The sequence below is a fragment of the Garra rufa genome, chromosome 14 (genome assembly GCF_049309525.1).
Source record: "Garra rufa chromosome 14, GarRuf1.0, whole genome shotgun sequence".
In the NCBI taxonomy this organism is placed as follows: Eukaryota; Metazoa; Chordata; class Actinopteri; order Cypriniformes; family Cyprinidae; genus Garra; species Garra rufa.
Window position 1 is genome coordinate 30,912,740 of NC_133374.1, and position 26,837 is coordinate 30,939,576.

At 36.8% G+C, this 26,837-nt stretch overlaps 1 protein-coding gene across 1 annotated transcript in view; it reads right to left on the reverse strand.

The window, feature by feature from the left end:
- gbe1b (glucan (1,4-alpha-), branching enzyme 1b) overlaps nucleotides 1-26,837 on the reverse strand; it is a 197,868-nt gene that overhangs the window by 78,901 nt on the left and 92,130 nt on the right. Inside the window, exons 8-10 of the mRNA XM_073817366.1 lie at nucleotides 11,906-12,021; nucleotides 11,273-11,400; nucleotides 5,528-5,626 (exon numbers count right to left, since the gene is read on the reverse strand). Of these exons, the coding sequence (XP_073673467.1) occupies nucleotides 5,528-5,626; nucleotides 11,273-11,400; nucleotides 11,906-12,021 (343 nt within the window). The remainder of the gene's footprint in view (nucleotides 1-5,527; nucleotides 5,627-11,272; nucleotides 11,401-11,905; nucleotides 12,022-26,837) is intronic.

The window sequence follows — 26,837 nt, forward strand, 5'->3', positions numbered from 1 at the left end:
CTCAGCACCAACAGTCACCTCTGCAGTGTACAGGGCACACAATTCTTTTTTTGCTTTTACTATATAAGACTGTCAAGGTAGACAGGAATGCGGGCAGGAAAGGTACAGAATGCAAGAGAAAAATATCTTTGTGAGAACTGAATGTTGCAATGAAGAAAATAAATGAGAACAATCTTCTTAACTTTATGATCTTACATGGACTGGCTGACAACTTTGCGCATAATGTCATTAAACTGAACCTATTTTATGTAGTTTTTGTCTCAAGAATAAATTGTAATTCATAACTCAAAATCATCTTAGAAGTATCTAATAAGAAAACTACACATTTTATGAATCATGCATAATACTGTTTTGATTTCATATACAGTGACTATGTCATTGTTTTACAAAAAAACATGCAAGTTGCTAAAAATGTTGAGGACAGGAGGAATTATTATTATTATCATTTTTAAATAAATGAATACTTTTATTCTTAGTGTTTTTTAAGTTCCCAATCTTTAAAGAACCCTAGAAAAAATATTGAGGTTTGTGGGCATTTGCTTATGCACACGCTCACCACAGCATTTGAGTCAGGATGAGGTCTGGACTTTGACTGGGCTATTGCAACACCTTGATTCTTTTATTTTTTGCAAACCTAAAAACATGCTGTCATTTTTTTTTTTAGATAGAAGAGGCTTTCTTCTGCCAAGCCTTCCAAACATGCCATACTTGTCCCATATTTTTCTAATTGTACTGTCATGAAAGTCCCAGGTTAAGTATGTAACCCTGGTTTCACGAGGGAACGAGATGCTGCGTCCGAAAGCGGTATGGGAAACGCCATTGGTGAAGCACGCTCTGAATCCACGTGTAATCTGTCCAATAGGGATCCAGGGTTGCATACGTAACCTTGGATGTTCCCCTTTGGAAACTCGAGCTGCGTCCAAAAACGCTATAGGGAACGAGATGCCCACGCCTCCAGAATTCCAAATCCCTGCCTAGGAACAGCTAGGGCAAGAGAACAGAGGCGCCAGGAGTGGCTCGGATGTCTAGGTCATAATACCTGACGAAGGTGAGGGCATGGACCATCTGCAATGCAGATGTCCTGAACTGGGACAGCCGAAAGATGTGATTTGGAAGCAGCCATAGAGTAGAGTGAGCCTTGACCCCCAAAGGTAAGGGGAAACCAGAGGAATCATATGAGGAGTAGATGGCATCAATGATCCATGTGCTCAAAGTCTAGGTCCCAAGTAGGGACACAGGGTCATGCTGGAGGCCTCAGCCTCAGCACACCGCAGAGAAAGCGTATAACCAGGGGATTCTTGCCCACTGAAAGGCCACCAAGATGGGTGTGGTAAGTTGAGATTGCTGCCACGAGCACCTTCAAGGTGGAGTGGGATATCCCTGTGGAGAAACAAGCCTGCGAGAAGTCCAGAACTGTATCAATCGGGCAGTTAACTGGGTCCAACTGGCAGTCTCCACACCATGAAGTGAAGAGCCTCCACCTCAGGGCTTACACTTTTCTCGTAGAAGGAGCTCTGGACTGGAGGATGGTCTCAACAACCTCAGTTGAAAGACCGGAAGCTATGAGTTGTGCCCCATCAGGGGCCACCCCCACCCGGAGCTGTGGAAGCTGTGGGTGTGGCCGCCTGTGAGAGGAGATCCCTTCTGACGGGAATCTCCCATGGAGAGCCGTTGAGAAGGGAAATCAGGTCCGAGAACCAAACTTGGCCCGGCCAGTATGGGGCTACTAGGAGTAGAAGGACCCCGGTCCCGGTGCACTCTCTCCAGAACTCCTGGGAGCAGAGCAATCGGGGGAAAAGCGTACAGACGAAGCCTTGGCCACGTCTGTACCATGGCATCCAGCCCCAGGGGAGCTGGATGAGTCAGAGAGTACCAGAGGGGACATTGCGATGTCTCTCGAGTCACAAAGAGGTCCACCTGAGCCTGGTCAAACACTTTCCAAATCTGCTTCACCACCTCGACTGAAGCACAACCCTCAGGTTGGGCCTCGACGTAGAAGCCCCCGGCTTAGAGCGCCGCAGGTCTCGGTCCTGTACGAGTACGAGGAGCTGGTACACGGTAGCTATGATGCGGCAAGGAAGGTACCGCTGAAATGCCGCCGCTTGCTTGCGTACCTCCTGGTGCCTGCTGATGACAGAATTGGCCAGACAGGCCAGAAGGCGTAAGCCCTGATGTTGTCCGAAGGGGCTTAGCCCATAAGAACCCGGACCGATTTCTCCTTATAGGAAAATTATGAGGCATATAATACAGACCAAATGGACCACTTATAACATGTTTCTGCAATTATTTTTGAAATGCAACCCTTCTTTGTGAAAGATCTGTAATGTTACATATATGTCACATTAGGCGTTTATAATAAATTTTTCATGTTACATACATGTCACATTGGGCATTTATTTCAGAATTGAAAAAAGTACATTTTGTCAGTTTTATTTGCTACATAACATTTTTTTTTCTTTTTATTTGCTTTTCCATAACATATTTCAAAGCCACATAACTGTGACCATTACATTTTACAACAACTTTCGCGAAACATCAAAATTCTACCTTTTTTGGTATATGGTTGTTCATGTTTTTTTTTCCTAACTTGAACTAAATAAAAATAAATAACTACCTCACACTGGAGGTCAACATGTTAAACATGCACATAACATTGCAATAATTTGTATATTGTGCAATAAACTGTAACTATAAAAATAGTTTCAAAATACATTTCATTAACAATTTATTGAATGTGACATTATTTTAAATTTTCTTTTTGTTAATATATTCTTTGAAATGAGCAGTAGAAAATATATAACACTAAAAAAATTTAATCAGCTAAATTAATTGAGCAGTTTATTAGCATTTTTCTTAATGTGACAAATATGTCACATCAAAATTCCACCTATTGTTTTAAGGCTAACAGCCCGATGTGACATATATGTCACCACAATATCTTCGTAACTTGTTTTATATCAGTTTGTTCAAGAAATGTATTAAAATCAGGGTAAGTGTAATCTAGGATGTGTTATTAAAACATTACAATAGTTGAATGGGTTGAAACATACCTTTAGTAACAAAACCAAGCATCTTTAAAAATTGCTGACACTGCAACATGTGCTCACCATACAGTCCACCATTTTGGAAATGTTGCCATGACAACAAAAAATGCACACATTTTTACGTGACTGAACCTGGATATTACTTATGTGTCATTTTGTGATTTCCTGAGTTAAAAATGAGGGATAATGCTTTAAAAAGACCTTTCCAGATAATCACAATTGTTTGTGACACCCGCGTCACAGTGGGTCCTTATGGGTTAGAGAGCAAGGTTGGAGCCTTCAAAGACGATGCCACGCTGGGGAACAGATAGCTGGTTAGCGTCTGTTCGACCTGGGGCATTGTTTTGTAAGCCTTCTTGCTCAATCCGCCACATTCCCATAGTAATCAGAGGCGGGGATGAAGAGACGAGAGCAGAATGGTTTATTCCATCACTTCAACATCTCGGTGTGGAGGTCAGGAAAGAACGGAATGCTCTGACGTGGAGGTGGCGGTATTGTCCGCGGAAAACGTTCATCTAGTCAGCTTTTCATGCTGTTTCTCAGGGGTCCAATCGATTTTTAACTTCTTAACACCTCCAAAAGCTCCTCGTATTGGGGTAACTGAGAGAGGGGAGCGCCGGGCCCGTTCCCCAGGAAGTAACCACAGAGCGGGCTTCTGATCCCTGAGAACGGGCTACAGATCTGGCGGGTGAGGAAAGAGGTAAGGGGTCACCTGTCTCCATTGGGTTCTCTGCCATTTCTCTGAGCGTTACACAGTCACTTCAAATTGTTTCGAAATGGCTGTATTCCTCTTTCCAGATTGATGACAGCAACAATTGCTTCTCTAAGATCATCACTAATGTCTTACCTCTTTGGCATTGTGTTAAGACACACTTAAAGGCTCCAGACCAGCCAAACTGCCAAAACTTCTGCTTTTATGGAGGTGCTCACACTTGCCGATGATCAGTTAATAAAAAGCATTTGATTAGCAGTGACTGACCGTTCTTCACATAAACTATAAATTGTATATGCATAAACTATACACATCAATCTTTATTCAAGCTACAAAAGTTAATCAGCGACTAGAGTAGTCGAGTGATTTCTTTTTTCTTTTGTTCTTTGATTTCCATCAACAACAAATTTCAGCAGGTTTCACTTTAAAAGTGCAGTCGAGTGATTTCTCTTTTACTTTTGTTCTTTGATTTCCATCAACGACAAACTTCAGCAGGTTTCACTTTAAAAGCGGTCTCTTTAAAATCTGATGCATCAAATAAATGCAGCTTTTTAAGACTTTAAGAGACTTCTATCAAAAACATGAAAAAAAAAAAACATTTATGAACTTTTGAATGAAAGTGTAACCACATCATCATAATAATAATAAACTAATTCTTACTATTTTTTAAAGTAAGGTTTATGTTTTCTGAAAGTGATTTACTGAAAAACAAGACTTTTTTTGTAGTGTAAATAAATATTTTAATCATTTAAAGGACCAAGCAGTTCATATTCTGCAGTTATAATTTCAAACAATTATGAATTATGAAAGAAAATAAACTGGTTTTAAAGTAAAACACCAACAATATGACAGTGAGTTAAACACAATATATGCATCTCCAAAATAATTGTGACCACTTGAGGTTTCCAGAGAAAAATGGAATGAGCCCAATTTGTTTCTAATTACTTCACATGACACAGAACTGTCAATTAATTTCTGAAAAACTAGCAGAAAACCTCCAATTATTGCATCTGGCTGAACTCAACAAGAGGTCGAAGTGGTTAAGTGGCATAAGAAACAGCTAAAATAAAGATTTAAACTGATAGTTTGCAACTGCGGCTCTCTGATCAGTAACTTAATGTGCTTTGCCTTGTGCCGCTGCCAAGAAAAGAAAAGAATCCGGAAATCTCCATATATATATCCATAATGAGAAGACCTTCATTAATATGCATACCCACAGAAACAGCGCAGAACAAAGGAATGCTTTAGATCAACTCACAGAAGAAACCCTAATTAAGAAAAATGATTGAAGAATTGCCCATAATTATACTTTTAATGATGTACGCTCACAAAAAAAGACAGAAAAACATCCGCGAGAACATCCTAGTTTCCAAGAGCATGACACTATTAATACATATCTGCCTAGTAAAATTGAGATACGCCCTATTTATCTGATCTGCCGGTTGTCAGTCTAGATTTGGAGCAGGTTCGGGATACTGTATCTTCAAATCTAATTCCCCCGAGAAAAAGACAGAAACATGTTTCGCTTCGGAATTACAAGCAGGACAAGTTTGTGATGAATGAGACACTTAGCATGATATGGCTCAAACAAACTGGCAGCATCCAGAGGGAATATATTGAAATGTGAGTAAAGTGAAGTAAGTTGTCAGTTACACTTACAGTAGGACTGTACAGTAGTTTGCTCTGTGATAAAAGGCTGCATGTTGAATATAATTGAGCTAATAGTACATTCTGATTTATGTTACTGACTTCATGTTAGAACAACACTTACTTGAATCCATTTGTCTGGAATCGCCATGGCCAGGCGATAGTCGAAACCCAGACCTCCTTCTTTGATTGGACGGCACAGGGTGGGCATACCGGACACATCCTTAAAAACAGAATGAATTTCTTAAAAACACAACTATATGGAGAGGTTAAATTTACTGTTGTACTTATGATTTAAGTTCTATCTGTCTATCTGTCTATCTATCTATCTATCTATCTATCTATCTATCTATCTATCTATCTATCTATCTATCTATCTATCTATCTATCTATCTATCTAAACTTGCTGGCTTAGGAAAAAAAGATAAAAAAAAAAAAAAAAAAAACAGCATGCACATACCTCCCAAAAACATTTTGAACATTAAAAAATGAATAATGCATTTAAAAATGTTTAGTATAATTGAAATTAAATATGATATTCCAGTCATTCGATGACTGAATTATGTAAAAGGAGTGGAATACATTAAAACGAATGATTTATTTGAATTAGATGTGTACTGTAATAAAAAATAAAACAAGACTAGATAAAAACCGTTTGTAGACAACTTTAAGTTGGCTTGAAATAGCCTTGCCAGAAAGTTTGAAGTAGTTTTTAAAAGCTTGAAATTTGAAGGTTTTCAGTTTGAAATAGTTAAGTTTTAATTTAGTAGTTTTAAAAGCTAAAAAAAAACCCAGCTAAAACCAGATAATTTAGCTAAAAACTGCTAAAAAAAATCAATTAATTTAGGAAAAAAACTGCTAAAACCAGATGTAGCCTTAAAAAAACAGCTAAAATTTATTTAGAAACCCCCCCCAGCTAAAAACAGCTAAAATCAGATAATTTAACAAAAAATCTAAAAAACAAAACAAAACAACAGCTAAAATCAATCAAAACTGGCTGATTAAGTAAAACCAGTTGATTTAGAAAAAAGCAAACGAAGATAAAAAAATAAATAAAAAACACTGCTAAAACCAACTGATTTGAAAATCAAGCTAAGACCAGCTGATTAAAAAAAACAGCTACTAACCAGTCAAAACCAACTGATTTAGCAAAATAAATAAATAAATAAATAAAATAAAATAAAACCAGTTCATTTAGTGAACAACAGCTAAATGCCAGCTAAAATCTGATTTAGAAAAAAAAAACAGTTACAAACCAGCTACAACCAGTTTATTTTGAAAAAAAAAAAAAATGCTAAAACCAGCTGATTTAGCAAAAAAGAAGAATACAAAAGAACAAAAAACAAAGAAAAACTGCTACAAACCAGCTAAAATCAGTTTATCTGGGGGCAGCCGTGGCCTAATGGTTAGAGAGTCAGACTTGTAACCCAATGGTTGCAGGTTCGAGTCTCAGGTCCGGCAGGGATTGTAGGTGGAGATTGTGAATGTACAGCACTCTCTCCACCCTCAATACCACGACTGAGGTGAGTCCCTTGAGCAAGGCACCGTTCCCCAAACTGCTCCCCGGGCGCCGCAGCAATGGCTGCCCACTGCTCCGGGTGTGTGTTCACGGTGTGTGTGTGTTCACTACTGTGTGTGTGCGCACTTGGATGGGTTAAATGCAGAGCACAAATTCCTAGTATGGGTCACCATACTTGGCCTCACTTCACCTCCTTTCCCTTTCCCCTTTATTTAGAAAAAACGCAAAAAAACACGGCCTAAAATATACAGCTAAAACCCAGCTAAAATCAGATCATTTGTAAAAAAAATAATAATAAAAAAACAGCAAAAAAAACAGCAAAAACTAAAACAGCTAAAAAACAGTTGATTTAACAAAAAAGCTAAGAAAAAAACAACAGCTAAAGCCAGTCAAAACTGGCTAATTAAGTAACACCTGTTGATTTAGAAAAAAGCAAAAAAGATAAAAAAAACCACCACCTAAAACCAGATAAATTAACAAAAACAGCTACAACCAACTCATTTAAAAAAAAAAAACAGCTAAAACCAGTCAATTTTAGCAAAAGAAAAAAAAGCTAAAACCAGTTCATTTAGTGAACAAAAGCTACAAACCAGCTAAAGCTGGTTTAAAAAAAAATCTACTAAAAAACAACTAAAACCAGTTCATTTAGTGAACAGCTAAATGCCAGCTAAAACCTGATTTAAAAAAAAAAAAAGAAAAACAGCTACAACCAGTTTAATTTGAAAAAATTGCTAAAACCAGCTGATTTAGCAAAAAAGCTAAAAAAAACAACAGCTAAAACCAGTCAAAACTGGCTAATTAAGTAAAACCAGTTGATTTATAATGAAAGCAAAAAAGATAAAAAAAAAAACACCAGCTAAAAACATATAAATTAAAAAACCAACTGATTTGAAAAAACAACAACTAATTTAGCAATAAATAAATAAAAACCCAGCTAAAAATTACTTAAAAAACTGCTAAGACCAGCTGATTAAAAAAAAAAAAAACAGCTAAAAACCAGTCAAAACCAGCTGATTTAGCAAAAATAACCAGCTAAAAGTAACAGCTAAATTGCTAGTTTTGCCAAAAAAAAGGCTTAAAAACCCAGCTAAAACCAGATATATTTAGAAAAGAAAATCAGCTAAAAGCCGGCTAATTTAGTGAAAAGTGAAATTATTTATATTCACAGAGTGGGTCGTCTCATGAGGGTTGACATGTTGGGATCACATGACCAGCCAAATGTGTTATTGCTGACAAAAAACTCATCAATTTTTGCCACTAATTTGGTTGACTAGATTAGCAGTGGTCTCCAGCCATGCTAGTCTGTTCTGCAGGGTATCACATAATATGCAGCGCTATGCAAAACTGAATGAACCGCTGAATACAAAAAGTAGCTGCGGTGCTAGTTTTTGTTATATTTGTAGTCTGTTTGGTGCTATTTAATTGTTTCCTGCAATGTAAGCAAACCTTTAGCATTCACAGTCCAGCTCTATCAATGGAGCTCATAAAAAAGAATTAGATGATATCTCTGGTGGGTGCTGTCCACTAATTACAAAACACTGAACAAAGTAAGTAAAAAGTAAGTGGTCTCATTAATCATGGCTTTAGACAGAGCCACTGAGTGCTAATTTAATGCACTGTGTCCCGTTGACTCTGAAGGTTAATTCTGTCTTTGTGGAGTTGGGATACAGTGTCGCTGTTGACAAGATTAAGGTTATCGAGCCATGACTAAAGGTATTATGGTCATTTCGGATGATCCTGCTGCATATTCTCAACAGAGTAGTCAGTACAGAAAGAGAAAAACCTTAACACTTAAAGAAACAGTTCACCCAAAAGCGTAATATAATATCTGTTTGTCGCACAAAGCTATCGCATGCTTCAGAAAATTTGAAACAGGGAGCTCAAGTCTTATAGGAAACCTGTTTGAAAACAGTCATATTGTTGCAGCAGAAGCCATGGATGTTGGAAACTTCAACAAAAATGTTGTATTACTGTCATCTTGAAAAAGCAGAATAAACAGCTAAATCCAGTTTATTTAATGAGAACCAGTTGATTTAAAAAAAAAAAACAGCCAAAACCAGTTCATTTAACAAAAACAGCTATAAGCCAGCTAAAACCAGCTGATTTAGCAAAAAAACAAAACAGCTCAAACCAACTGATTTAACAAAAAAAAAAAAAAAAAAACAGCTAAAACCAGCTGATTTAAGTAACAAAAACAGTTACAAACCAGTCAAAACCAGCTGATTTAGCAAAAGAAAAAAAAAAAAGTTGATTAAAACCAGATACATTTAGAGGAAAACATTTACAAAATTAACAAACAACAGCTAAAAATCTCAAATCAGTCAAAATCGGCTAATTTAGCAAGAGAAAAAAAAGCTGAAAAAAAGCTAAAAAAAACTTTTTTTATTTAGAACAAACCCGCAAAAGCCAGTTGATTTAGCAAAAAACAGATAATAACCAGCTAAAACCAGCTAAAAGAAACAGCTAAATTGCTAATTTAACAAAAAAAGGCATTAAAAAACTGCTAAAACCAGATATATTTACAAAAACAATTCAGCTAAACACCACCTAATTTAGCAAAAAGGCTTTAAAAACAGCTAAAACCAGACAAATGAACAAAAACAGCTAAAAAACAGCAAAAACCAACTGATTTAGACAAAAAAAAACAGCTAAAACCAGTTAATTTAGCAAAAACAGCTACTAACCAGCTAAAACCAACTGATTTAGAAAAAAAACGGCTAAAACCAGTTAATTTAGCAAAAACAGCTAATAACCAGCTATAACCAGCTAAAAAGGCTTTAAAAACAGCTAAAACCAGATATATTTAGAAACAAAAAAATGCTAAAGAAAGGCTAATTTAGCAAAAAAGGCTTTAATAAGCAGCTAAACCCAGACAAATTAACAACAAAAAACAGCTAAAACCAGTTATTTTAGCAAAAACAGCTAATAACTAGCTAAAACCAGCTAAAAAGACTTTAAAAAACAGCTATAACCAGATATATTTAGAAAAAAAACTAACAAACAGCTAAACACCAGCTAGCAAGAAGGCTTAAAAAACAGCTAAACCCAGACAATTTAACCAAAAAATGCTAAAAAAAAAAAAAAAAACCTGTGAAAACTAACTGATTTAGAAAGAAAAAGTGCTAAAAAAGCAACAACGAGAAAATTTAGAAAAAAAAAAAGAAAAAGAAAAAAAAAACAGGTCAAACAAGTTTATTTAGCAAAAGAGCTAATAACCAGCTGATTTAGCAAAGAAGCAAAACGCAAAACAGCTCAAACCAACTGATTTAACAGAAAACAGCTGAAAGTCTTATAGGAAACCTGTTTGAAAACAGTCATACTGTTGCAGCAGAAGCCATGGATGTTGGGAACTTCAACAAAAATGTTGTTACTGTCATCTTGAAGAAGCAGAATAAACAGCTAAATCCAGTGTATTTAATGAGAACCAGTAGATTTAAAAAAAAGAAAACCGCTAAAAAGGCTTAAAAAAGACAGCTAAACGTGATGAATTTAGACGAAAAATAAACTAAACACCAGCTAATTTATCAAAAAGGCTTTTAGAAGAAAACCTGCTAAAAAAACCTAAACTCAGCTGATTAAGAAATAAAAACAGCTAAAAATCAACTAAAACCAGTTTATTTAGCAAAAAGCAGCTAATAACCAGCTAAAATCTGATTTAGCAAAAAACAAAACAGCTAAAACCAACTGGTTTCACAAAAAACAGCTAAAACCAGCTGAGTTAAGAAACAAAGACAGCTACAAACCAGTCAAAACCAGCCGATTTAGCAAAAGAAAAAAAAAACCTGCTAGAATTTAGAAACTGATTGAGAAATAAGATACAGCTAAAACCAATTAATTTAGCCACAAAAAAACAAACAAACACTAAAACATGTTTATTTAGGAAAAAAACAGAGCAAAAACAGTTAATTTAGCAAAAAAAGGCAAAAAAACTAAAACTAGTTTATTTAGGTAAAAAATTGCTAAACCAGTTGATTTAGCAAAAAACAACTAAAACCAGTTTATTTAGAAAAAAATAGCAAAAACAGTTCATTTAGCAAAAAATGGCTAAAAAAACTAAAACTAGTTTATTTAGGGAAAACCAGCTAAACCAGTTAATTTAGCAAAAAACAGCTAAAAACAACTAAAACCAGTTTATTTAGGGAAAAAAAATAGCTCAAACCAACTGATCTAACAAAAAAATAGCTAAAAGTCTTATGGGAAACCACCGTCATCTCGAAGCATCTCGAAGCAGCAGAATAAGAACAGGAGCCATTCAATTCAAGAACTGCTGAGCTCACATTTCATTAATACTCTTGATCCTGTTGGAAGCTACTGCATTTCACGCATTTCAGGAAACAACATACGGCTTACCTCTGCAATAGTGATGCAGTCTTCATAGAGGGTGTGCAAAATATGGTTTGCCAACATGAGGTAGACAATAGAGTCCTCATCTACTTGGAGTCCAAAGTATTCAGCATAATCCCCGGAAAATCCGGATCCTGAGAATCAGGGAACAAGAACATGAAATCAGATTCCATAGCCAATGGTTACATTTTAATAATAATTAACTAACAATTACATAAAAAAGAGCTATGAAGAAACCAACTCATAACAACCTTTTTTTTTTTTTTGTGAATCTTTTATTGTGTTTCATTAAAACAAAGTGATCTTTGAAAACCGACCCGAATTCATTAGCAGCATCACTGGTACAAAATGAAAAAGAAAAGAGAAAAATGTCAGGATAACCTTTGCCTCACTACTTGTGTAATTAATTTCTTGCTTGAAAGAACTTGTATCACACACTTTTACTGCTTAATTCTGTTCATTTATAAGAGTTTACGTAACATGCTTGCAGTCTACTGAAACTGCCCTTGGAACAGTTGCTGCTCCAATGTGCTTTTCTATCTGTTCTACAATAAGAGCCTGTGACATTTACAGTGGGAAGGTGGTCAATGTACAGTAATAAGTAAAGAACATTACATGCTTAATTTTCCATAGACATACCGATCCCGTGATGATGGTAGAGCATAGATGTCACTCCGTCAAACCTGAATCCATCAAATTTGTACTCCTCCATCCACCAACGCAGGTTTGACAGGAGAAATCGCAACACCTCCCATCTACGAACACAAAAAACAGAAACATTTATTATGCTATTCTGACAGGAATATATAATATCTATATAATATCTATATTTGAGTCAATGCTCAACCCAAAGTTTTGCACTATAAGGAATATACAGGAACTGTTTGCTGCTCAAGAAACATTCCTTATTACACAGTGAAACAATTTTTTTTTGTTTCAAATTAGAAGTTTTGTTTTGCTCTAATGTTTCTTTGTGAAGTATAATTTTTACCTTTATAAAGCCATTTTCAGAAACGCACTGCAAATACTCACAACTAATACAGAAATACACTACAATAAATCACAACACAACCAAATGCAGAAACACTGCAAATACTCACAACTAAATACAGAAATGCACTGCAAATATTCACAAACAAATACAGAGATACGTGGCAATAAATTGTAACACAACCAAATGCAGAAACACTGCAAATATTCACAACAGACCAAATACAAAAACGCGTTGGAAATATTCACAATGCAACCAAATGCAGACACACGTTGCAAGTTCTCATGACACAAGCAAATACAGAAACACAAAGCAAATATTTACAAAATAACCAAATACAGAAATATGCAGCAAATAATCAAAATGCAATTAATTACAGAAACTTATTCCAAATACTTGCAACATAACTAAATGCAAAAATGTGCTGCAAAAACTCACAACACAACTAAATACAGAAATATTCTACAAATACTCACAATGCAACCAACTACAGAAACACGCTGCAAATACTCACATTGCAACCAAAGACAGAACGTGCTGCAAACACTAGCAACACAGCCGAATACAGAAATATGCTGCAATTAATTGCAACGCAACCAAATACAGAAATCTGTTGCAAATACTCATGATGGAACAAACTACAAAAATACACTGCAAATATATACTCACTACACAACCAAAGACAGAAATGCACTGGAAATATTCACAACACAACCAAATATAGAAACGTGGCGGAAATATTCACAATGCAACCAAATACAGAAATCTGTTGCAAATACTCATGATGCAACCAACTACAAAAAAATACACTGCAAATACTCACAACTAAATACAGAAATGCACTGCAAATATTCACAACACAACCAAATACAGAAACGTGGTGGAAATATTCGCAATGCAACCAAATACAGAAATCTGTTGCAAATACTCATGATGCAACCAACTACAAAAATACACTGCAAATACTCACAACCAAATACAGAAATTCACTGGAAATACAACATAACCAAATACAGAAATACTGTATAAATACTGACAACGCAACCAAATACAAAAACACACTGCACATACTCACAACGCAACCAACTACAGAAACACGCTACAAATACTCACAACACAACCAAAAACTGAAATATTCTACAAATATTCACAACACAACCAAATACAGAAACGTGGTGGAAATATTCACAACGCAAAAAAATACATAAATCTGCTGCAAATACTCATGATGCAACCAACTACAAAAATACAGTGCAAATACTCACAACCAAATAGAGAAATTCACTGCAAATATTCATAACACATCCAGATACAGAAATGCACTGCAAATACAACATAACCAAATACAGAAATACTGTATAAATACTGACAACGCAACCAAATACAAAAACACACTGCAAATACTCACAACACAACAAAAAACAGAAATATTCTACAAATACTCACAACGCAACAAATACAAAAATGCACTGCAAATACCCACACGCAACCAACCATGGAAACATGTTGCAAATACTCATGACACAACCAACTACAAAATACACTGTAAATACTCACAACCAAATACAGAAATGCACTGCAAATACTCACAACATAACTAAATACAGAAATATTGCATATATACTGACAACGCAACCAAATAAAAAAATGCACTACAAATACTCACAACGCAACCAACTACAGAAACACACTGCAAATACTCACAACACAACCAAAGAAAGAAATATTCCACAAATACCCATAACGCAAACAAATACAAAAATGCACTGCAAATATTCACAATGCAACCAACTACAGAAACCTGTTGCAAATACTCATGATGCAAACATATTCAAAAATGCATTGCAAATACTCACAACCAAATACAGAAATACGCTGCAAATATTCACAACACAACCAAATACAGAAACATGTCGGAAATATTCACAATGCAACTAAATACAGAAACATGTCGGAAATATTCACAATGCAACCAAATATAGAAACACGCTGCAAATACTCACAACATAACCAAATACAGAAATCCACTGTAAATACTTACAAAACGCATTCACTACGAACCAAATACTTCCAAAATCCAAATACTTGCAACATAACTACATACAAAAACACTCTTCAAAAACTCACAATACAACTAAACACAGAAATATTCTGCAAATACTCACAACACAACCAAAGACAGAAAGCGCTGCAAATACTAGCAACACATCCAAAGACAGAAATACGCTGCAATTAATTGCAACATAACCAAATACAGAAATGTGCTGGAAATACTTACAACACAACCAAATACAAAAATATGCTGCAATTTATCACAACAAAACCAAATACAGAAACACACAGCAAATACTCACAACCAAATACAGAAATATGCTGCAAATATTCACAATGCAATCAATGCAAATCAGAAACACATTGCAAATATTCATAACACAAAAAAAAAATACAGAAATGCGCTGCAAATTATAATGACACAGCCAAATACAGAAATACCTGCAAATACTACCAATACAAGCAAATACAGAATTATGCTGTAAATACTCACAACGCCACCATATACAGAAATGCACTGCAGATAATCACAACACAACCAAATACAGAGATGTGCTACAAATATTCTCAATACAACCAAATAAAGAAACACGCTATTATTTTATTATTATTACAGAAATATCATATTATTTTGTCTTTACTGTCACTTTTAATCAATTTCATTCATCTCTGACCCAAACTTTTGAACATTAGTGTATATAATTAAGAGTAAGTTTGATTAGGAACCCAATAGCAAACATCAGAATGCCCAGGCTGCTGTATGGCAATATGTTGTAGCATTGTGGCAGTGATTTTTTACACAGGCAAACACAATTCCGATTTTTTTTTTTTTTTTTTTTTTTATATAATCTTGAAAGCTGAAAAATCTGCTTACAGCATATAATTATATATAATGGCAGATCATTAGTTATTCACATATGTGACCCTGGACCACAAAACCAGTCATAAGGTTAAATTTTACAAAACTGAGATGTATAGATCATATGAAAGCTCAATAAATAAGCTTACTTTTGATGTATGGTTTGTTAGGATAGGACAATATTTGGCCGAGATACGTCTATTTGAATATCTGGAATCTGAGGGTGCAAAAAAATCAAAATACTGAGAAAATCACCTTTAAAGGTGTCCAAATTAAGTTCTTAACAATGCATTTTACTAACCAAAAATTACATTTTGATATATTTACAGTAGGAATTTTACAAAAAACTTTAATGGAACATGATCTTTACTTAATTTCCTAATGATTTTTGGCATTAAAGAAAAATCTAAAATTTTGAACCATGCAATGTATTTTTGGCTATTGCTACAAATATACCCCAGCGACTTAAGACTGGTTTTGTGGTCCAAGGTCACATATTTAAATCATATGTTTTAATATGAACTTCTGATCCGTTAAGCATGTTTGCTTATGACTCCTCAATAAACATTATTTTAAAGCAGGGTTCTTCAGCAGGGGTCCGCAGCCGTACCGCAGGGGTCCGCCAATTATTATTGTTTGATGAAACGTAAATATGCCTTAAACCAAAGTAAAATATTAAATTAACCTCAGCAAAAAAAAAAAGCATCAGCTAAATGTTTCATTGTACCTCATGCAAAGCATTTGGCACATTTTAAATATTATGTAGTTTATGACTCTAAACATCAATAAGGATTATTTTAATAGCTTTGCAATACAGCACCATAAAGTACTGTATATAAACACATTAATATGGAAATTAATGCATGTTATTATAAGCCAGGCTTAAAATGCAATACTCAGATTTATACAATATGTTCTGCTCCGTCTCTCTGCTCACCAAGGGGTCTCCCACTTTTAAATTGATACTCCTGAAATATCACAAACTTTTTCTAAAAAACAGACCAGAATTCAGTTTATAATAATGAAACAGAGCAGTTCCAGTTAAACAGTGTTTTGTACCAAACTTTCAGGAAGACTGAGACCTGAGCTGCGGCTCCAGGTTCTCAGGCACCAAGCAATATAATTAATCCAGCTGACATCATCACTTTCTGGGATGTGTTGCTTCCCAGATGGCGAGAACTCAGCACTGCCTGGAAGTGCAGTAGTATTGCGTTCACAGAGTTAGGATTTCACATGATACCGAGTGAAAGAAACCTCCTGATAGTGCAGCGAGCATCGATCACTGCTACACTCATGATACAGCAGCACACACACTGTTTGTGCTCTGGGATGTGACTCCAGGAAACTTTTTCTTCTTAATATGTTTCTCTTAGGTAAGAGGTTCTCAAATTCGCCAGACCATTGAAATAGTATGTGAAAGGTGAAGTCAATGTGACGAAAAAGGGAAAATTGAGTGAGTGACTGTAATTGCTGGATGCATCTGTTTGCATTAAAGGGTTAGTTCACCTAAAAATGAATGCTGTTCCAAACCCGTAAGACCTTCGTTCATCTTCCGAACACAAATTAAGATATTTTTGATCAAATCCAAGAGCTTTCTGAGCTTTCCGAAGATGAACAAATGTCTTTTAGATTTGGAACGACATATGGGTGAGTAATTATTGATAGAATTTGTATTTTTTGGGTGAACTATCCCTTTAAGACTAGGGATTAGAAGATTGACACATTTGCATGAATTGTTTCTTTTGAAAAGCTAGATTTTTATTTTTTTTTAAACACTTGTTCAGTCACTCTTTAGCTCATAAGCTGCTTATGACTTAAATATAATTTGCATAACAGCAATAAAAAATAAAAAAAATTCACTCATCTCTTGACTGAATTATTATTATTATTGAAAAATCCATTCAATGTCAAATATGTTCATGAATCAGACAGTGCGTATCACTAATATACTATTTTTACTTAATGTTTGTAAGTTTTTTTTTATTCTTTTATTTTATATTTTCGGTTTTCAATTTAATTTTAGTTAACAAAAAATTTTGTGAATCATTTAGATATTTTTTTGTTTGTTTGTTTGTTTCTTTCTTTTTAAATCATGGTTAATCGGAATTTTACATGACAGTGGAGTTGATCCATGTTTTATGGCTAAACATTCAAATCCAGCCATTTCAACAGGAATCTGCAGATCAAGAATTTCGAATGAGGGTGAAAAATTTCCCCATTCGAGGGGGCGTTTCATCATACAAGTTGTTGGTCAGATCACACACGTGTATTACAAGTTCAGTTAATAGGCATAATTGTGTGTTTGTGTATGTATGTGCATAGTGTTTTTTTCTTTACAAGTGGCATCGCCATCTACTGGCCTGGCATGCATAATACAGCATTTAGTAGTCATTCTCACAGATCGTTTTGACAACATTGTTGTAGCTTTTCAAAAATGCAAAGGAAAAATACATTTTTAGTACATCGCTTTTTTGTAAACGTATCCTCACAATTTACTACGGATTCAAGATGGTCACCCAGATTAGCAAGCAGCTTTTTACCAACAAAAAGCTGCTTGGTTTGAAAGTAATTCATACATCAGCACACTACTGAGAATTGACAAATGATTGCTGAAATTTTACTAATGACCACACCTAGGTTATGTTTTAAAGGCATAGTTTTTTTCTTGCATAGACAGCAACACAACTGCCACGTTCAAGGTCCAGAAAGGCAGTAAGGACAATGTTAAAATAGTTCATGTGTCATCAGTGGTCAACCGTAATTTTCTGAAGCTTAAATTTTAATAGTTGAATAAAGCCGTTACTTACTTACTTGTTCTCTTTGCGCACAAGTACTGTCGTAGATTCTGAACCACTGATGTCATACAAATGTCATCTTAAAGGAGAAGTTCACTTCCAGAACAAAAAAAATTCAGATAATGTATTCATCCCCTTGTCATCCAAGATGTCTTTCTTTCTTCAGTTGTTAAGAAATTAGGAAAGGAAAACATTTTAGAATTTTTCTCCATATAGTGGACTTCTATGGTGCCCCGAGTTCAAATTTCCAAAATGCAGTTTAAATGCAGCTTAAAACGATCCCAAATGCGGATGTAAACGATCCCAACTGAGGAAGAAGGGTCTTATCTAGTGAAACAATCTTCTTTTTTATTATGTATTACAATTTATATACTTTTTAACCTCAAATGATTGTCTTGTCTTGCTCTGCCTGAACTGTTTTTTCCTGTTCAAGACAGTTAGGGTATGTCGAAAACCTCCCATCTTACTGTATTTTCTCCTTCAACTTCAAAAGTTAGTTCAAAATCATCCTACATCGCTGCAGAAGTACCAACCTAGTGTTTGCAAAGTGAACCTGCAAAGAAGATCAAACACCTTTAGTTTTTCAATATACCCTAACTGTCTACCCTACTGTTATAACCCTAACCAGAAAAAAAAAACACAGTTCAGACAGAGCAAGACAAGATGAGCATTTGAGGTTAAAAAGTATATAAATTATAATTTAAAAAATAAATAAATAAATAACCAATCGTTTAGCTAGATAAGACCGTTCTTCCTCAGCTGGGATCGTTCACAACCACATTTGGGATCGTTTGAAACCGCATTTAAACTGCATTTTGGAAGTTCAAACTCAGGGCACTATAGAAGTCCACTATATAGAGAAAAATCCTGAAATGTTTTCCTCAAAAAACATAATTTACAACTGAAGAAAGAAAGACCATCTTGAATGACAAGGGGGTGAGTACATTATCTGCTAATTTTTGTCAATGTTCAACAATGTCCTTACTACCTTTCTGGGCCATGAACATGTCAGTTGTGTTGCTGTCTATGCAGGGTCAGAAAGCTCTCAAATTTCATTAAAAATATCTAAATGTGTGTTCTGAAGATGAATGAAGGTCTTACAGGTTTACAGGGAATGACACGAGGATGGGTAATTAATGACAGAATTTTAATTTCTAGGTGAACTAACCCTTTAAAAATCCATTACAACCCAAAAAGGCTGTGAACTCCTGCCTTCAATGGCATTTTAATCTATGCAAATGTTTTGCAACCCCCTTCGTACATTTTTTACAAGCTGTACCTGCAAGTGCGACTCCCTCTGTCCATGTCTGAAAGCTAGAAATGAATACCAATGCGCTCTATCTCCTCATCGGGTACCCCAATCAGCTTCCCGTGGCATGCGGCTATGAGCATAAATTAGCCGTCAGGATGAGAAATTGGAATCAACTCATCCCTAAAGTATGTCTGTATCCTGGTGTTTGGATGATATGTGTAGGCACTTGTGACCAGCCCCCTCCAGCTGAGCATCCTCAACCACTTGGAGTAATGGCCACGTTGCCATAGAAACTTTGTTAAAATGCGAGCGCGGGGGTCCTCTGGCACCATGCGAAGCGCGCGCGGAACAAGGTAAAGCACCTCAACCATGTGAAGCCGAATTAAAGAGCGCGAAAGAACACCATCATCTCGCCTGAGAGTTTTATAAATGCCAAGCACTCCGATTCGCGCTACGGCATCCTTAATGTTATTGTCAGAAGAAGGACAATATGACACTTACGATTCAGCCGGTTCTGGCCGGGACGGCACGGGCGGCCCCAACGGAGCCGGGCTAGCGCTAATCCTACATCTTAAACTGTATTCGACGGCACGGATGTGTGAATGAACTCTTTTCAACCTCGATTCTTCTCTTCTAAACTTCTACAACAATGACAAGAGGCCCAGGTAGCAGAAAATGAGAAAATATGGAAATGAACCATCTTTTGACACTCACACTGGAACTTGAAGCTATTCAGAATAACTTATGAACCTCCCCACACAAGCGAGTCTGCAGAACTGTGAAGATGTCTGATAACATTAGCGCGGTATAAGGAGCTACAGCCTTCATTTGGAGTCATTCCGTGCTTCGGCTTGATGCATTCAGCGGCGTGCTGATCTAGGCAGCAACATTCATGTATGCTAAATCAAATATATGGATACAAGTCCCCGTCGGCCAGGCGCAAATCCCCCAAAGCTTCTTCCAGGACTGAGCAGTTCGCAATTGGTTCTGCATGAGGAGTGAATCAGCGCCGGGGTAGATTGTAGTTTTCCAAGCCACGGGGGAAAATGCTGATGTAGATATCCGCGGCGCCGTTTCATAAAGTTGCAAATGGCGAGTTTGCAACTCCGGGTTGGCTCTCCCAATACTAGGGGGCTGTGGTAATCTGATAAGCGTGCGGCATGGGCGGTCACACAGAGCTGTGGGCGATAAATAGATTATACTGTGATCAACACACGACGCAGAGGCCAAACACACAATGCGTTATCGTGGGACTGAGGTAAAGCCATGACAAAGCCACACCTGCGCATTAAAGCCAGAAGAATGACTGTTATTCCTTATGGGTAAGTCCTGTCAGGATCCGGGAGGGAGGGAGTGCGGAGGGTAAAAAGCTTTTGTCAAGTGAGATGGTCTGTGAAGGTAAAGCAGGGCTACTCAGCTTTGGAAAGGGCCTCAAGGGCTGCATGTAATTTTAGTAGTTCTTTTAGTCACACTTTATTTTAAGGTCCAATTCTCACTGTTAACTAACTACTATGACTTCTACCTCAATAAACTGCTAATTTGCTGCTTATTAATTGTTATTAAGGTAGTTGTTAAGTTTAAGTATGGAGTGGATCTTAAAGGATAAGTTCACTTCCACAAGACGTTCATGTCTTTCTTTCTTCAATCGTGAAAACATTTCAGGATTTCTCTCCATATAGTGGACTTCTATGGTGCCCGCAAGTTTGAACTTCCAAAATGGAGTTTAAATGCAGCTTTAAAGGGCTCTAAACAATCCCAGAAAAGGAAAAAAAAGGGTCTTATCGAGTGAAACGATTGGTTATTTTCTAAAATAAATGACAATTTATATACTTTTTAACCTCAAGTGCTTCCCATCTAATTTTCTCCTCCAACTTCAAAATCATCCTACATCTATGTTTTAACTTTTTTTGTAAAGAGCGTTTGATCTTTGCACACTCACTTTGTAAACACTGGGTCGGTACTTCTGCAGCGATGTAAGGCGATTTTGAAGTTGGAGGAGAAACTGAGATGGGAGTTTTTCGACATACCCTACTTGTCATGAACCGTTGAGCTAGAGCTAGCATTTCAGGTAAAATAAATAAATAAATAAATATATAAATAAAGTATAGAAAATTAAACTTTGCGGGCACCATAGATGTCCATTATATGGAGAGAAATCCTGAAATGTTTTCCTTAAAAAAAAACAATTTCTTTACGACTGAAGAAGACAGACATGAACATCTTGAATGACAAGGGGGTGAGTAAATTATCTGTTCATTTTTTGCTCTGAAAGTGAACTTCTCTTTTAATGCTGAAGTGAAAATGTGTAATTGAATGAGTTAATGAGTAAACAAATAAAACTTAATTTTTATATGTGATAAAACATTTTGAAACTGTTTATTTGATTACAAAGCACACTACAGAATTACATTGATGACTAAAAATTAATACCTCAAATGCTCTTTTTTACATTAATGATTTATTATCAAGCATAAGCTGCTTAAATGTAGTAAATTTTCATTTTTAAAAAGCAATGACAATTACAATTTGGGTCCCACTTTACATTGGCCTTAACTACTATGTACTTACATTTAAATTAATCATTTGGTACAATGTACTTACTGTGTACAAAAATGTTTTTACATTGTACTTAAATATTTTTAAAAACCTATATGTAATTACATTTGTAATTAATTTCTGTAATTACACCCTAACCCACCCTTAAACCTACCCATACCATCATGTTAATGGTGTAGACGCCCTATAATGCAATGCATTAAATATGATACATAGGACTTGTAGGGTGAACATGGTGAGAACAGAATACTGTAGAACAGAATCCTGTAAACTGCAGTTGCCACAGTATTGACATCACACAGGCCACAAAAATCTACTTGAGACCCACATGTTGAGTAGTGCTAAGGTTAAGGAGTGACTTACGGACAACACTACGGCTACAAATTGACAAACGGGCCAGTTTTCGCCTTAACCAGATTATATACGACTTCAAGGGTGTCTGGAAGGACGCTAAAATTCGATTATGAGCCTCCCTTCATGATTTCCCCACATCGCTACCATTTACCATGAGCGCTCAATGACAACATATACGATGCATATCAATGAAATGGCTTGCATTGGTAGTCAAGCCGTTAGACGCAAGGAAAAAAAAGCCATGCGACTTTCCTCAGAGCCAAATAGCTGATAATCTGTCTCAACACCATATTCATCCTTGGGGAAAGAATGACAGGAAAAAGACAAGTGTGATGATAAACATAAAATGACCTTGCTACGCAGTATGCCAAATCTGTCATAAGCACTGGTTTCCAGACAGTTACGAATTAACACTACAAGAATACTCTAAAACCGAGGATAATCTCTCAACGGGGGTACGCTGACCTTATTTGCATTTCTTCTACCTGATATTGCAACCCAGTCTCAGGTGTAAGAAGATCGCAGGAAGAGGAAACATATAAATCCCTGCATCCTCAACATTACAGTCAACCTGCATGAGAACAAATAAATTTACAACCTTGACAGGTCATTTCACACAAGGCACAGCGGTGAAACGACGGCATCTGACAGACTGAGAGATGGCGAACAGCCGGGCCTTGTGGGAAACGACGGTTGAGGCACCTCATTTCACGCATCTCACACGCTGTGCCTGTCCTATTGGTAAAACGGCTTCTTCGCTCATTCAATAAGAGACAAGCAGCGCAGATTAATGTTTATTGGCGAAGAGATGGATAACACCTGGATAAAGTGATGTGACAAGTGCCACCGTCGTGTCATTTTTTGTTGCTCTGGAATTCGTCCAGACATGTCAGAATTAGCATTCTCCATCAACATCCAGCTGTGCCTCTGGTGAATTCAGGCATTTGTCTCAATAGAAAGTTTATTAAGTCTCATTGAGAGGTGTTGGGAGAACACGCGACGTGTCCTGATGAGGAATGAATATTCCGTGAAAAAAAGGAGGGGGAACCGCTTCGCGAGCACGGGACCTTATTGTCATTGGAAGTCTTTTACAAAGGCATAGTATAATTTGGCATTCCTTGGACAGAATACCAAGCACGCACCACAAAGTCATTAAACCTGTGCATTCCTCTTAGTCCGGATTAAAAAAAGAGCAATAAGCCTTGGCGAATGTAACGCGCGATCAAAATGTGAGACCACAAAAGCGGCTAGCCTCGGGTCTGGCTCCGTTTGATGTGCAGAGGGATTCCGGTGATGACTGATGAAAAATGGATGCAAATGAGCAAATACAGCAGGAGACTGGAGGAAGGGATGGATAAGCGTGGAAAGAGCCTTCTGAAGTCACACATCTGAGACCTCTCGAGCACCAGAGAGAGGGCAGACGGCAGCGATGGCCGAGAGGAAGTGCGCCTGCCCTTCAGGAGACGGGTGGAGAGGAGCGTCGTGGCGGCACAGAGGATTAATTTACTCGGCTTCACAAGGTGTCCTTGCTGCTCTTTGAAACAGCCTATTAGAGGAGCCACAGGAAGCCATGAAGTGCGGCCCAGCGGATGTCTCTGGGCTAGTTAGATCTCCACTACAAGGGCTAAGACCTCAAACACTGGCTGTTCAACATTTCCCTGTAGATGGCATGGAAACAGGGTGCATAACAGTTAAACACAGTATGCACCAGATGTTTCCGTAAAATCACCTTGTTTTCATGACTTTTGCACGTCAAAACGATTCCTTATACATGTTGAAGACAAGCAAACAGAGAAACTGGAGACATCTTGATCTGTCAATCGTCAATTTGGCATTTACAAGCTATTTAAAAGCAAATAAAAGTGAGGAAAAGAGGGAAAACGCTTAAAGCTCTTTAAGTTCTTTTATTTTATAAATGTAATAGGAATAGTGCAACAAATTGTTTGGTTTATAATGCATACCGAATCGAAAGCCTCGTACCGAATGATTCAATACGAATACATGTATCGTTACATCCCTACTAAAGACCTGCGTTTTTGTTCTCTCCACTTTAGCCCTGATGCCTTTGAGGCTTTTAGTAGCCCACAGCTACTGAAACAGCTTATAGGTATAAAGCAATGTGGATTTTTTAAATAATGCAAATTTTTGATTGGTTTTCTACTACATATTTAAGCAAGAGACTATAATAAGCCATACAAGTCTTAACACCTGGGTTTCTTTCGAAGAACTTAACATGATGCATTAAAAGCCAGGTGGTGAAAACATTTTGAATTTAAAGATCAGGGTAAATTTAACTTATTTTGTCTTCTGGGAAACTGAGAATAATATAAGAAAAATAAGAAAAATGTACACATCTCCATTCTGTTCAAAAGTTTTCACCCCTAGCTCTTAATGCATTGTTTTAGCTTCTGGAGCATCAGTGAGCATTGGACCTTCTGTAATAGTTGCATATGAGTCCCACAGTTGTTTTGAGATAGATCTCAAAATCATACAGTCATTGTTGGAAAGCGTTCAAATACACAAAAATGCTGGAAAATCAAATAATTTGTGGGATCTGAAGGATTTTATTGAAGAACAGCAGGCAGTTTAACTGTTCAGGACAAACAAGAGACTCATGAACAACTACAACTAAACAAAAAACACAGCTGTGGTTCATTCAGGTATAATAACACAATATTAAGAACTGTATGTAAAGTTTTGAACAGGGTCATTTTTTATAAATTCAACTATTATTTTCTCTTGTGGACTATATGTAAACAAATTTTATGTGAAATATCTTGCTCATGTCAGTACTTAATAAACAGTAACATGCATTTTGTATGATCCCTCTTATTTTGGTAAAATAATGAACATTTTGCAGATTCTGAAAGGAAACTTTTGACCTTTTACATTAAGTCATGTAAAATGTAACTTCTTACATGATGTTATGTGAAAGTTACAAATCACATTGGCAGGATTTTACCTATTTTTACCCACTTGTACATTATATGTGAAACTGATGGAAGCAACTTCAGTCGATTGTGAAGGACTATACCATGCCACTTTTCAAGGGGGCATTTTGACTGAGACATGGAGGCTCAAGGTCAAATTCATGGTCAAGAACATCTTGAAGTTAGGTGAAATATCATGTAAAAGTTAGGTACAGAAAGAACCGGAGATACAAATCACAACAAAGGGATTTTGCCTTTAACTTTAAGCAACAAGTAAGTTCTGCAGCAGGGGCTTGCTTGCGTGTAAATGTGAAACTGATGGTTGATTGTTGCTTGTGAAGGACTATTCCCCACCTGTTTCACTTTTCAAGGTGACTTTTTGTCTGGAACTTGGATGCTGCAGATCAAGATGATCAAGAACATCTCAAAAGTTGTTTGACTTGCTTGCTTTCCTTCTGGAGCATCAGTGAGCATTTGAACCTCCTGTAATAGTTGCATATGATTCCCTCAGTTGTCCTCGGTGCGTAAAGATGGATCTCAAAATCACACGGTCATTGGTGGAAAGGGTTCAAAAAAATGCTGGAAAACTAAAGAATTTGTGGGATCTGAAGGATTTTTTCCTGAAGAACCATCTCACTTTTCAAGGGGGCTTTTTGTTTGGAACTTGGATGCTGCAGATCAAGATGGTCAAGAACATCTCAAAAGTTGTTTGACTTGCTTGCTTTCCTTCTGGAGCATCATTGAGCATTTTAACCTTCTGTAATAGTTGCATATGATTTCCTCAGTTGTCCTCAGTGCGAAAAGATGCATCTCAAAATCATACAGTCATTGTTGGAAAGGGTTCAAATGCATGCTGGAAAACCAAAGAATTTGTGGGATCTGAAGGATTTTTCTGAAGAACCATCCCACTTTTCAAGGAGGTTTTTTTGTCTGGAACTTGGATGGTGCAGATCAAGTTGACCATCAAGAACATCTCAAAAGTTGTTTGACTTTCTTGCTTCCAGCCAACCATTAGGTCTCAAAATTATCTGCATCAAGAAAGTCCTCTATTCCCATGTCATTTTGAATCAAAGGACCACAATGATTGTATGATTCTACTAAGAAGAGTTCCTCATTTCAAAAAACACCACATGTAATTTCCACCGATGTCAATGGCACATCTGTTGCGACATTCGCCAACGGCCGTTTCAAAGTTGCTTGATTAAACAATGCTGTGCCATCGCAGTCGGCACCAGAAACGGCCCTTCCGCGATTCATCTTCTAAAAAGCAGGAATTTATAGAGAGCCCGACACCAAGATGCATCCAAACAAACGGCGACAAGAAAAACAGACAAATGAACCAGCGATGACACCGGGGCGTTCCTCCGGGCTTTTACAAATGACTCTTCAGATGGCTGCTGGTTGTGGCATATGTCTGCGGCCCGTCTAATGAGTCCCTCTGAAAACGGCACAAGCTCAATAAGTAATGAAACTGCAGCTTGGCTCTTATTACCGAATCTCTGCGCCGTCTGACACTAACGCTGGATAATGTATTGGCGGCAGCAGCTTTTGGCATGCGCTTATTAAATGTGGGTTCAAAAAGGCATTGATAGACTCCACGGAGGCGGCCGGTCTGTCTCTTAATGTGTGATGAGATGAGCTTACAGCCGTGGAAGGAGAAGAAGAGAAACTTAATTATCACGCGCCGCGAGAGCACCAATCAATAGGTTCGGGTTTACCGTGAGGGCCATTAGGGTCAGAGCCAGCTAGCGGCTAAAGTGCCGTGCGCTTTTGTAGAGCTTA